Genomic DNA, 12,882 nt, shown 5'->3' with positions numbered 1-12,882 from the left:
GTATTTGAGGTTTTTATCGTATTGCAAATTATCGTGTGAAAGGGCTAATACGAGTTGTGATTGCTTAAGTTTAGTTATTACCTCGATTTTTGATTCCATCGCTTATCATGTGGGTTTTTTTAATAGCATGTTTTATTTCATTTTACTATACGATGATTATGAAACTGTGCTCATTGTTGATTTTTCACGCAACATTGAGTATGGTTCACGGATGTTTACACAAGGCGAACGTTTCTTCTGTGTAAATGGGCGTCCAATCCAATCTGGAAAAGTTGTAAACAAACAATATTACTTTACCATAAACAATTCCAGTGATTTTCGTGTCGCAGTCAAGTCAAAATATATTCATTACATTTAAAATATTCTATCAAATATTTGGTTGGTTCGAATTTTGAAAAAATCTAACAAATGTTTCAGAGCATATTATTAGCGTATTAGACTTTTTAATTCTTCTATATGACCGCCGATTGGTTATAAGCACGAAATATTCATAGGCAAAACAAAAAAAATGTTCACATTTGACAGTCAAAATAAGAGAGCAGTGAAAGTACCTAATTTGTTTACAACTCGTCCATTATATTGTATTTAGACGATACTAGTAATTATCAAAACTTAGAGAAATGCTTCATTTATTGGGTTTTTGTCACGCGTGCTCACATAAAGGATTCATATACTTTTATTCCATTACCTATTTATATAAAATTACTAGTGTTTTCGCAGTGTCAATAAGCTTTTGATGATTACTAAGTACGTTGAAGAACTTTATCATAAATTATAACTAAGACAGGTACCTGTTGTTACCGTAAATATTGCTATATTAGATAATTATTAATTTGTTATTGTAATGGCTGATTGCCGTATATTTTTTTTATAATGTGGGTCTTCACTCATTTAATTTCAGTTTATTGGTTAATATCATCATGTTTTAAATATTTTTATTTTGATTAAGACCTCATTTTTGGTATGCATAATAAAACATGGGTCATAATTAATAACGTTAACATTAAGGCAAAAATAAATCAGTACTTTGGTATAATATTTAAATTATGTAAATTATAAGATGCGGGTTTGATAAATTAATGAATATTTTGTGTTGTGAAATTTTAATTCGATATTATTTTGGGATGATATGGAAACGAAGTTCACGGTGGTGTCTGATTTCATAAATTGACGTGCATCAGGTGCCAGGGTCCGGTATGCCGTTGAGCCTCGTCGCTTGCTCGATGTGTTTCGCGGCACAACTGTACTGTGCCGTCGGGTTCCTAGCCACCTTCCAAGTTAGGGGATGCGGCAAGAACGGATCCACTGTCGCTGTAAGATAACAACCTTGATTCAGCACTGTGGCAGAGGCTTTTGGAGGAGGTGGCGAGTCACTCACCCGTTTTAATGTATGAAAATCGACTGTTAACCAGGAATTTTCTGGCGAAATTACTGCGAGTTATTAGTTAAATATATAACAGAGAAACTGACTATGTTTGTAATGTGCGCTGATATATATATAGCGCACATTACAAACAGCTGACACTAAAAATTTTAAATGTTGCACAAAACTTAGGATGGCAAGCACTTTGAAGGATTTGGAAATTCGATTCGTAATGCGGTAAAAGGGATTTCACGCGCACCCTCGCCAACTTCAAGTTTGGTTAAAAATTATACAAAAATGCACTACACTATACAAGAAAATACCTCTTGCATATAAATATGATATGCGTTGCGTACTACTAAAGATAATATTAACAATAATAAAAATTACAAAGGTGTAAACACAATGGGAATTATTGTTTACCCAAGTAGATGCCAGTTCCTCGTTAATGAAGTTGTAGATTATTTAAATAAATTAAAATATGTGATAGGAAGTTAAAAAAATACGGTTGTCACTTTAAGTTGTTAAATAAACATGATTGACTCGCCTAATTTTGTATCATACATGGCTGTAAAGCACATGGCATTGCCTTCTGCAATCAAGCATGATAGTAAACTACATCTCTTCGTCGTTAAGTTTCCTCTGGTGGAAAGTACCTACTAAGAAATTCCATTACACACATGAAACGATGTTCTCAAATCATGAAAAACTTATCTACCCGGGACTAACTCTTCTGAACACAACCATACATATTAACACAGGTCAATGAGTGAAGACAGCACATGTGATTGTAGGATTTTATTACGACCATTCTATTGAGTTCCAGTTTCGATTATTAATGTTAGGGTTCCTCCAGAAGTTTGACTTTGAATCTCAATCACATGTCCCAAAATTACGTCGGAAATATTTTTTAATGGACATGAAATTAATGCGATGATAAAAGAATAAGCAAAAACAACTCTGTCCACGTTCATTTAATGTATGGTAAAAAAAAATCCCGACGTAGTTCCGTGGCGGTGAATGATTGACTTTCCAGGCTACGTTCCCCAAAAAACCTGTAGATGGCGCTGTACAGTTTTGTCTTCGTTTAACCTTCTAATTTCATGCATAACAGATATATGCATATTTTATCTTTGTTTTTGGGTACAAATGATGACTCTTGTTATTACACTCAGGCACAACACATCTTCCACCCATTATTATTCTGACCAAAATAAGAAAACATTATATAGGTAGCAACATAATTTTATACGTATCTGATCCTTAAATCAAGTAACACTTATTTTTATAAATGCCTCTGCCATTACATTATATTTTGTGTACAATTATGTACCCTGAGCAATGAGCAAATAGGTAATTATCACGTGAAATCTGTTTACCATATTCAGCTTACGACATCGTATCAACAGTGGCTGCAAGTTGTCTTTGATTACTTGTGGCTCTGCCCACCCCATTAGGGATTACGGGCGTGAGTTTATGTATGTATGTAAATCTGAAGAGCGCTATCTAAATTGTTTTTGGGGAACATAGCCTGGAAAGTCCCTCATTGAGAGCAAAGGTGAAACTCTTGTAGAAACACCCATTAATGGCATGTGTGTATTTGTTTTGTTTCGGCCGCCGCTGCGTCCCGTCTGCGTCTCGTCGGGACTAACCGCATGACGACCATCGTTCACCGCGCATGTTTAACTACAGCTACCGACCATAAACATCAGTTTGAACCTGGCGGCGAATTACCTAGTGGTGGTGTTCACGCTCTACCTTATCGCCGGTTACCTTAGAGTCATATTGAAGGGCGGAGTGGGCAAAAACGGGTCCACAGTTGCAGTAAGACATTTTCACGTTTGTGCCGTTTGACACCTAACTGCCGCACGGTTGCCGGTGTGCTCTAGTGCTAATGTCGCCACTCACGCGCCGGCCGGCTGGCTCGGACAAATGCTCGTCATGGAGTGTTAAGGCCGTTTTGGGTTTTCGTAGTTTTGTGCTGTGTTTAACTCATTGTGTTATAACAATTAACTCTTTTTTTAAAGTTTTCTGAATATGTTTTCTAACAATCTCGTTTTTGTTCTCTTGGCTTTGCTTTAGTTGCACGGTTTGCTTTACACTGCATGTTTTAGTTTGTAAGTTGGTTTCTTATTCCTCTCATTCTTATTGATTAATTAAATTCTAGATTTTAATATAGTTACCCCTTTTTATTCTCAATAATTGTAAATATAACGAGCTAATATTTGTTCCTATTCTTAGTTTGTTTTGCTGTAACATTTTTTGATTTCATTTTGGTTTTTCTTACTTTATTAGTGTCAACGTTTGGTCTTTTGAGCCCAAGTTACAGCCGGTAATGTTCGCAGGGTACAAGCATCCTGTCTCCGGTGATTCCGTTCTCGCTGGTCGTTGTGCCGGCTTTCATCATCTTCCAGAAGAGTGAATCTCACGTGTATGAGAACCACCCGGCGTTGTATATCATCGCGTTTGGAATGGTCGCTGCTAAAGTCACCAACAGACTTGTGGTTAGTATGTGGAACATTTTATTATTTCGTGTTTATTACGGTTGCTCCAAACCAAAACACAGTAAGGTCCTACCTTTTTTTATTATCCTGATTTCCTTGTTATACCTTTACTGTTATGCACTTTCTTATTTGCAATTTCGTGAAGTTTAGAATTCGTTATACAATATAATAAAACACTTTAAAAACAGAAAGGTCTTTAAATATGGCTAAAGGAACACACACAAATATTTCACAAAGTTCATTATAAGTCACAAATGCTATCTGAGTACAGTCATGAGCAATATAATGTACCCACTTTAGGACTCTGTCGCACTAACATATTTGACATTTAGTGAGACTTACAGTTCAATTTGTCAAAAAAGTTAATGTGACATGGTACCAAACTGTATACATATTAATGCTCGTGACCGTACAGGATCTATGACCAACATCTATATTTGGGTCTAAAAATCTCATTGGACATAAATCGCGGCAACCATTGGTAGCGGTTTAAACATGTCTTCGGTTTCGATGTTTTTAAAGCGTGTCTTCTCTTCGTTTCAGGTGGCGCATATGACAAAGAGCGAGATGGAATACTACGACTGGTCGCTGCTGGGCCCGGCGATGCTGTTCCTCAACCAGTATTTCAACAACGCGATACCTGAATACTACGTGCTATGGTTATGCACGGTAAGTTGAAAGTCCTAATCGTTTCTCCCGAAGGAATGAATGTAAAGTTCAACATTCGCTATAAACTTGTCATAAAAATATCCTAATAGATATTTTCGTTGTCCAACACAACAAATTGTATACATATGAATGACATAGTCCGAGGACACTCCTGATATTTATCCCAAGATGGATATGATGCGTCGTATAGTGACTGGTTTTCAACCTACCGCTCTAGTAGATAGTTCATCATTTTGGAAAGGTCATTTGCGGCCACGGTGAAGAGAGAGCGAGTCTTGTCCCGCTCTCGCAGGTTGTAATTAGTCGATTCCGCGCGTCCCGAAACCTGTTATCAATTCTTACAACTTTTTTTTGACGTGGCTTATTGTATATTTGCCGCAGATGGCATTAACTACTTGGCCGGGCAAATGGGGAGCGCTGAAGACTCTCACCCGGTACAACGTTTAAGACAACAGGCCTGAGGGTGCCCAGTTGGGCGCGAACCTCGGCTCAGGGCGTCGTCTGAGAGGAAAAATATTTGAAAGAATTAATCGACCCTAGTGGGTCGATAGCGATAAGCGCTGAATGAGGGAAATCGTCGACCACGCCGGCGGGGCGGTATCGGGGCCCTGAAGTGTTTGGTGTCGCGAGCTGATTGGCTGCCTCTATGGCTAGAGTAATCGGGTCGTCGGGATCGTATATGACGTCCTTCGGACGCCGATACTTTTCAATTATTCTTACCGTGCCGGAACTTGTATAAGTGAGAGCGAGACAGGCAGTCCGCTCACGCTCTTCCTTACTTAGCGGCTTACGGCCGTTTAGACTAAAATAAGACCCAGAGTAGGTGAGGTAAATCTAGCTCGGCGCCTGATACGAATTGATGCGGGGCGGAGAGTTACGCTTCTATTCTTTATTCTATGCTCACACTCTCTCCGCAGATATGGGTATGCGTGGACCTGGTGCGGTACTGCGGGCAGATCTGCCTGGAGATATGCGATCACCTGAAGATCCAGCTGTTCCGCATCCCGTACCCGCCGCCGCCGCAGCAAGCCAAGCCGTCCACCACGCAGACGGACAGAAACGGTACGAACCGACGGCAGCCGCCCCGGCACGCGAAACGCGGCTCGCAGGCGTAGGGAGGTACGGGTTAACACTATGGGATAAGTAACGTGTCTAGATTAAAAACTTTATTTTCTCACAGATACATCAGAAATTTTGTTGTTTTAGTAGTAGGATTGTACCTATAAGTTGTTCATACAAATAGAGTTAGCGAGGTTTGCCCACGCCACGTCATAACTAAAATATTAAGACTTTTTATCTAGATCTTTAAAACTGCAAGTTGTCTTTCATTACTTGTGGCTCTGCTCAGCCAATTAGAGATTACCGGCGTGATGTATGTAAGTAAATTGGTAAGATTCTACCATTTATTTATTATGGAATCATATGGTTAATGATTTGACAAGTAAAATAACCAAATATGTAATAGACATTATCGAACCGCTTGCGCGTAAGAATGTAACATGATTACTTATCCCAAGTTTACTACCAGGTATTAGGAGTCCATTAGAACTCGCAACATTTTGCCGATACTTGAATTAGTCAAATGTTATTTTTATCTCATAACTCTATGTATCATACCTCTCAAGATACGAAGGGCGTTATGTGTGCTTACTTACCGAACTTGTATTGTAAATTTATCACAATATAAAATCGAGCAACTATAACACTCATATCACTGTTACGTGTAGAGAATCACATTTAAATTAGCCTTTCTAAGTCTAAAATCATTTAAAAGCGTCCTAATCGTTTAGCTCTCGTATATACCATCAAATGGTACGTACTTACTGCATTGTAGTTATCACAAATTAGGCAAGGTTTTTGTTAGGAAATGATCAATTAGCGTTATATTGCAATTCGGGGCATATTCCAAAGTGCTCTTTTATAAATGAATGTACTGCTTATTAAGCTTTCACATAAGGGTGATTATGTTCTGTAGATGTCAATATCTACTAGACTGCTGGCCAAGAAAATTATGTATAAGCTGCCATAAAATCGATTAAAAGAATACAGAACTCATAGACTAAAAAAGAAAAACTAGATTACATTCAGCTGCTTAGTTGCTTAACATCCTGAAGATGTGAAAGTCATTTATGAATTATGTCCTAGGCGCCTTCTTGTACAAAGAAATTTGCGTTCAAATTCACGTAAAAGCCAAAATAGTAGGATATATTTAGTAAGATTGGCTTGTTGTCAAGGGCGAAAACTTCTCATATCGAATATTCGTACTTATAATCAGGATTCAGGTGTTCTCAATATCTTTGGATTTAGCGTTTGTTGTTGGTGTTGTTGAGTTAGAGGCGTTTTAGGGTGTTGTCATAGTAAAAACAGAATAGGTTGTGTTCATACAAATTAAGGGAGACGGCTTTCTTGTAATGTCTGTGCTAGTTCTTTTCCTGTAAAAAGAAAACAGGATCAGAAGCCATTCTAAAATTGGACACACATAACAGGAATACACAGATACGGAACACAAACAAATGAATGTAGCGGGCTAGTGCCGTAGTATAAGGGCGAATGACAACCGAAGCATTATATCGGTAATCGGTTACCATTTTATCGTTACCCCGCACCCCCGTTTGTACGAAGACAATCTACCGTTCTTGTTTTACTATGGTGTTGTTTTAGATCGACGCCGCGCGGCGCATAGTTGCGAAATTGCCATAGGTGACTTCGATCAGTAAGTGTCGCGACTGTTAAGTTTTCCAGTTTTATCTATTGACTTAGTGTGTACACCCTTGTTTTCACTGGGATTTAAATAGCATAAATTCTGACTAAATTCTAAGTAGGTAATAAAAAATTAATAAATTAATACTTAGGTATGAAACTACAATCATTTGAGACAATTGCGCTACGTACTCGAGTTCTAGACACAGTTTAATTCCAGTGAAATACAAGGTCTTAGTTGATTTTTATAAATATATTAAATATGTCGAAGGGTACGGTTCACATTCACAGGATTTACCGCCAAAATAAGAAGCTAGGTTTTGTATCTAGGTGTAAATGTAGATAGTTTCGAGCTAGAAAATCTACAAGATTCTAAACCCTCTAATACGTACCTACCTACGTTGTTGTCTTGGCATGCAATATGCACTTGCGTCTAACACTGTAGTGCGTTTGATCACAGTCTATTAACTAAAGTAGTCACTAATGTTTGTATTTCCTTCCCTTTGCCTTTGGGACCAGTAAAATTATCCAAATATTAACAATTGATTTATATTGACCTTAAATCGCATGCTACAATTTAGTTTTTTTGATCAAACGCAGTACATGAACACTCAATCTATTTGAATACTAATAAATACATATTTTACTAACCTCTTCCCGATTTTGAACGCTGTCACGTTTGAATATGGGATGAATTTGTAAAATAGCGAGGTGTTGGCTGACTAACATAGCAAGCTATGTGTATATCTCTGCTCTATCGAATATGTATACTTTCTTATCGTATATTTGTTGTTATGTAGATTAAATGCTAGAAGCTTATATGGAGGAAAAGGTATACACGAATAAACGTCAATCTTCAAACTAGTTCACATCATTTGTAATCCGTCAAGAAATAAACTCATCGTAATGAAATGCCGTATAGGTATGTGAAAAATTCCTTAGTGACGACGGTAAAAAAATGGAAGTGGATGATATTAAATTTTCAATGACAAATAATAAAAATGATGGCAGGTACAAAAATACAATTTAATATTTAATTAAACCTTTTCTATGATCCTGTTGGTTTCCGAATTACACTGATCGGCATGTTAAATGGATTATTAGAAGTTGAACATTAATACCTGTATGTTGTCTATCTAGTCTAATCTTTCTTTCCTGAGTCTATCGTTGTAGTCGAATAAGACACTGATGGTATCAATTGTGGGTTAAATTCTATCGGGCGTAGAGAAACGAATTTCTGAACCATTTATGTATACGTAACACATGTGAGTATCATTGATTTTGTACAAAAATATGACGGACTAGAATACTATTTTTGTAAAAACAGCCTAGTTTAAGTAACGACAGAATGCATCAGCATATTTTGTCGATGTCTCAGTTGTCTACTTCTAGTTTCTTTATCGTTGTTGTTTCTGTCTAAGGCCTGTTACACACCGGGCGGGCCGAACGGAGGCGGCGCGGTGCGGCAGCACGTTCATAAAACCCTCAACGTATTTCACGATGACGAAGACGTCGTGTACAGGCATAACATTTTCTACTATTACGATACCTAAATACTTGGCGCACCGCGTGGCCCGTTTAAACAGATCTAGTTTTGTATAGAAGATATTTTGGGTGTTATTATACTGTAGCTCTCTACTGCTCGATACAAGTTGCCCGTAGTATTCTAATAGTAGTGTAATGCGACATAGAGGCAGTTGGGTTGCTCAACGTTCCGCCATGCCAGGCGTAGTGTGCCGCCATAGTGCTAAGTGATATGTAAATATAATGTTAATATACATAATATATTGTGTTACGAGTACACAGCCGGCTGTATCATACTGTGACGTGTATTTTTTATGTGAAATATAAGCAAATGTACATTTTCAAACTATTGTTTTATTCAAATAAGCGATGCCATTATAGTTTCATGCAAAAGTGAATAATTTTACACTACACACGAAAATCTAAAAAAAAACATATTTACGTAATAAACCTTTCAATTTTATTTCCGAAGACAATAAGCGGACAATATAAAATCAATAAGTTACTAGGTAACTTAAGTAGTCCCAAACGTGTATTGCAAGCCCACAAATATCATAAAAAAAAATATTTATACATTAAAACATAACTATACAAAGATACAGCTTAATGTTTCAGATGTAATAGTCCCTATAGTTTGCCAGTAATATCGCTACGGTTGAGGACGCTAAGGTTAGTGGAGGTTTTACAGCTTTGTTGTAAATGTGATAACATTGTGAAGATGTAACTTCCATATGTTTACTCTGTGTGATTTTTATTTCATCTTATACAGCTGTGCGAACATTTGTATATTTTTTTCGTTTATACCACAGTATGCTTTCGTGATATTCGTTATAATAGCTCAGGTGTTTCTGTACTAATTTTCGCTTTTGCTTAGTAACATGCATGCTTTTTTATTATTATTTTTTTGGACGTGTTCCTTTTAGCACAAAATTAATGTACTTTTTAAAAATGTATTTAAATAAAACTTAATATGATACGAACACTTCCAAAAATGGCATGACACTATTATGATACTTGTGAAGTATTTGTTTTTATATGCTTTCGGTTATAAATTTTAGTTTATATAAATGTTATAAATATTCCTTTGTTCAACAGCGTCGAGTGAGAGTGATCCGTCCGATAGCGAAGACGCTGCCCCACTACTGAATAACAACACAATTAGTTAGATTTATTTAATCCACACATCACATCTTGCTGGTGTAAGGTGAAATAATTTACCTATTTATTAATGAATAAACCGTAAATATATATGATATTTAAGTCTTGCAAATGAGATGAAAAGTATTAATTTTAAAAAATAGGTAAAATGGTACTGATTCCAGTACACACTCATCTAATTTTATTTTAAGTTAAATTGTCATTTTTTTATCCGTTGAAAAATTTGGATGTGCTGCAGGAATCTGGGCCAATTTGACACTTGAGTACATAAGTATCAAGATTGTTTTGTAACGTAGACTTTAAACGCCATCTTGCCCTCAACTTCGTATCAAGATCAGTATTGAGTAGTTTTTAGCAATCATAAAATTGTAATCATAATAAATGCCTTAAGCTATAGTAACATTTTATACATCAATGGATTCAAGTGTTTTTACAAATAAGCTAATATTTTAGTTAATAAAAAGCACCTTACACAGCAAATTAGAACAAAAGTATCTACTAAAACGAATGACTAGTCTTTAAGATGGAATTAAGAATTTATTTAATTTCCAAAAAGATACACTATTCAATATAATAAATAGATACAAACAATTTTAGATTTGCACAGTACAATTATTATAGATGAAATACAAATTTTGATAGTGGGAAAATGTTTTAAAACTCAGTAGAGCGTAAACACAGGGGAATGGGTCGTATATTCATGAGCAATAACATAAGCCCACGAGTATATTCCCAGTTGTGCTAGACAGAGGTACATCCATCACAAGATGAACTGAGTACCCGCGCTTCACCTAAGCTCGGCTTTAATGTGACCAATGCAAGACACGTTAAAGATATTAAGTACACAGAGTGTTAGTGACATCGTAACTAATACAGAGGGGGATGATTCAGTTCATGATTCTGAGTTAAAATGAAGTGGAATTTTCGATTTCTATTGGGTATTTTTAAATTATTTTCAATTCCATACTTATGCGATGGAAAATTCCACTTGGAAAATTCAGAATAATGAACTGAATCACCCCCCTCAGTATTCGTTACGATGTGATTTACACCCCGTACAAGTACGTACGGTCACGAGCATTAATATGTATACACTTTGGTACCATGTCGCATTAACTTTTTTGACAAATTGAACTGTAAGTCTCACTAAATGTCAAATATGTTAGTGCGACAGAGTCCTAAAGTGGGTACATTATATTGCTCATGACTGTACAGGTATACGAGTATGTATAGCTATTAGTGACACTTGAAACTTATTCTTGTTATTGCTGTCTTTATCTCTCTTATTCGCGCTATTGCTATGTAAACTTATTTGCCCTGATAGATAAGATACTATACCTTATGTTTGCGCAGAGGGGAAAATTATGTCTTAAAAATCGCAATGCAGCTTAGCTTCACTAAGTATTTATTTTTCACGCTAACATGCCTTAAATTATCTTTGTAATTAATTTCTATCTTATTTATGAAGAATTCTCCTTGACCAATGAGTACACAACGCTATGATGTGCTGTGCCCTACAGGGTAAAATTTTACTTCATGCTGAAAGGGGAGAATTTTGATTTGTTAAGGAATACAATGTGATTGTAATAATAAGTATGTTTAAGTATTTTCAGTGTATATTTGTTTAAATTTCTAATTCGTTTGGTCGTTAAGCGTTTCTTGTTTCTACAACTCAGTATGTTTTATCAATAACTTTTTTTTCTATACACACTTTCCACGCCCATTTTAGAGAAGTGGGGAGTTAGAAAGAGAAAAAAAATAGCCTATGTCACTCTTCATCACTTCAACTATTTCCACTTAAAAATCACGTCAATTCTTCGCTTTGTTTTGGCGTGAAAGACGGACAAACAGACAGACACACACATAGGTACACTTTCGCATTTATAATATTAGTATGGATTACATGAGCCATGTCAGTCGTCTCTGTCGGATCAATAGTATCCCTGACACAAGGGTGACTCTCTCTCTCTCTCTCTCTCTCTCTCTCTCTCTCTCTCTCTCTCCCTCTCTCTCCTTTGAATGAGGGATTTTCCAGGCTACGTTCCTCAAAAACAATATCTATACATTGTATATCTATGATTTTCCTTCATTTAACCATCTTCGTGGATAACAAATATGCAACTTTATCTTTGTTTTTGGGTATAAATGAACCCTTTTTATTATTCTTATCAAAATAAAGAGAAACAATATAGGTAGCAACATATTTGTATACATAATGTGATCCAAATATCAAGCAAAGATTATTTGTACCTATATATGCTTGTTACTCCATTGTATTTTGGAATAATTAAGTACCACAGAAATGAGAAAATAGGTACATTGTTTTTGGTGACCGTATCCTGGAATGTCCCCATTACATCATAAAATATGTCTATACTATTAATATTGTTATAAAAACACTCCCTTTTGCTTCTTCTTTTGAAACGGCGTAGCTTACTTAGGCAGACTCATCTATTGTGATTTATTGACTAAAATAAATACTCTTTTTAGTTTTAATAAGTTTCTTTTATTTCACGGTTACAATGAACCTATTTTGTGTGTTATCTTATCAGTTATCATTTCACTTAACGTTCATCACATACGTATAGAATAGAAAAAAACTAAAAAAAAAAACAAAAAAGCATTAATTTGGCGACGGAAATTTCCACTTGATATTAACTCAGAATCATGGTTTGAATCATCCTTCTCAGTATTGGTTACGATGTCACTAACACCCTGTAAAAGACGAGAAATCTTGTTGCAACATTGGTGTCATAAAAAAAACCAATACGTATACCAATATAATATTGTCTACCTACCTTACCAAATAGTCTGAACTGGAAGTTAATAATTCACAACGCGCAATTTAGAGCAATTATGCACATAATCTGAACGCAGCGGTAATGACCGGTGTGACGTCATACACCTCCCGCGCCCGCGCATACTTGAGTGTCAGTCGCGCGACCGCGTAACAATATTTACCAA

The 12,882-nt window shown here is 36.1% G+C and overlaps 1 protein-coding gene across 10 annotated transcripts in view; it reads left to right on the top strand.

The window, feature by feature from the left end:
- LOC126366061 (cholinephosphotransferase 1) overlaps positions 1 to 12,410 on the top strand; it is a 30,458-nt gene extending 18,048 nt beyond the window's left edge. For 2 of the 10 annotated variants that reach the window (XM_050008971.1, XM_050008965.1), the window contains 5 exons: positions 3,056 to 3,187; positions 3,709 to 3,867; positions 4,411 to 4,536; positions 5,454 to 5,598; positions 9,856 to 12,410. In XM_050008971.1, the coding sequence (XP_049864928.1) occupies positions 3,056 to 3,187; positions 3,709 to 3,867; positions 4,411 to 4,536; positions 5,454 to 5,598; positions 9,856 to 9,926 (633 nt within the window). In that variant the 3' untranslated portion in view covers positions 9,927 to 12,410. Of the gene's footprint in view, positions 1 to 1,181; positions 1,314 to 3,055; positions 3,188 to 3,708; positions 3,868 to 4,410; positions 4,537 to 5,453; positions 5,656 to 7,197; positions 7,250 to 8,657; positions 9,107 to 9,855 lie in introns of those variants that run through there. The other 8 variants (XM_050008973.1, XM_050008966.1, XR_007566298.1 and 5 more) reach the window with 7 other exon arrangements.
- The last annotated feature ends 472 nt before the right edge of the window (positions 12,411 to 12,882 follow it).

The sequence above is a fragment of the Pectinophora gossypiella genome, chromosome 4, assembly GCF_024362695.1.
Source record: "Pectinophora gossypiella chromosome 4, ilPecGoss1.1, whole genome shotgun sequence".
NCBI classification, from domain to species: domain Eukaryota; kingdom Metazoa; phylum Arthropoda; class Insecta; order Lepidoptera; family Gelechiidae; genus Pectinophora; species Pectinophora gossypiella.
The sequence above is the reverse complement of the archived record's forward strand: the minus strand, read 5'-3'. Positions and strand labels throughout refer to the sequence as shown.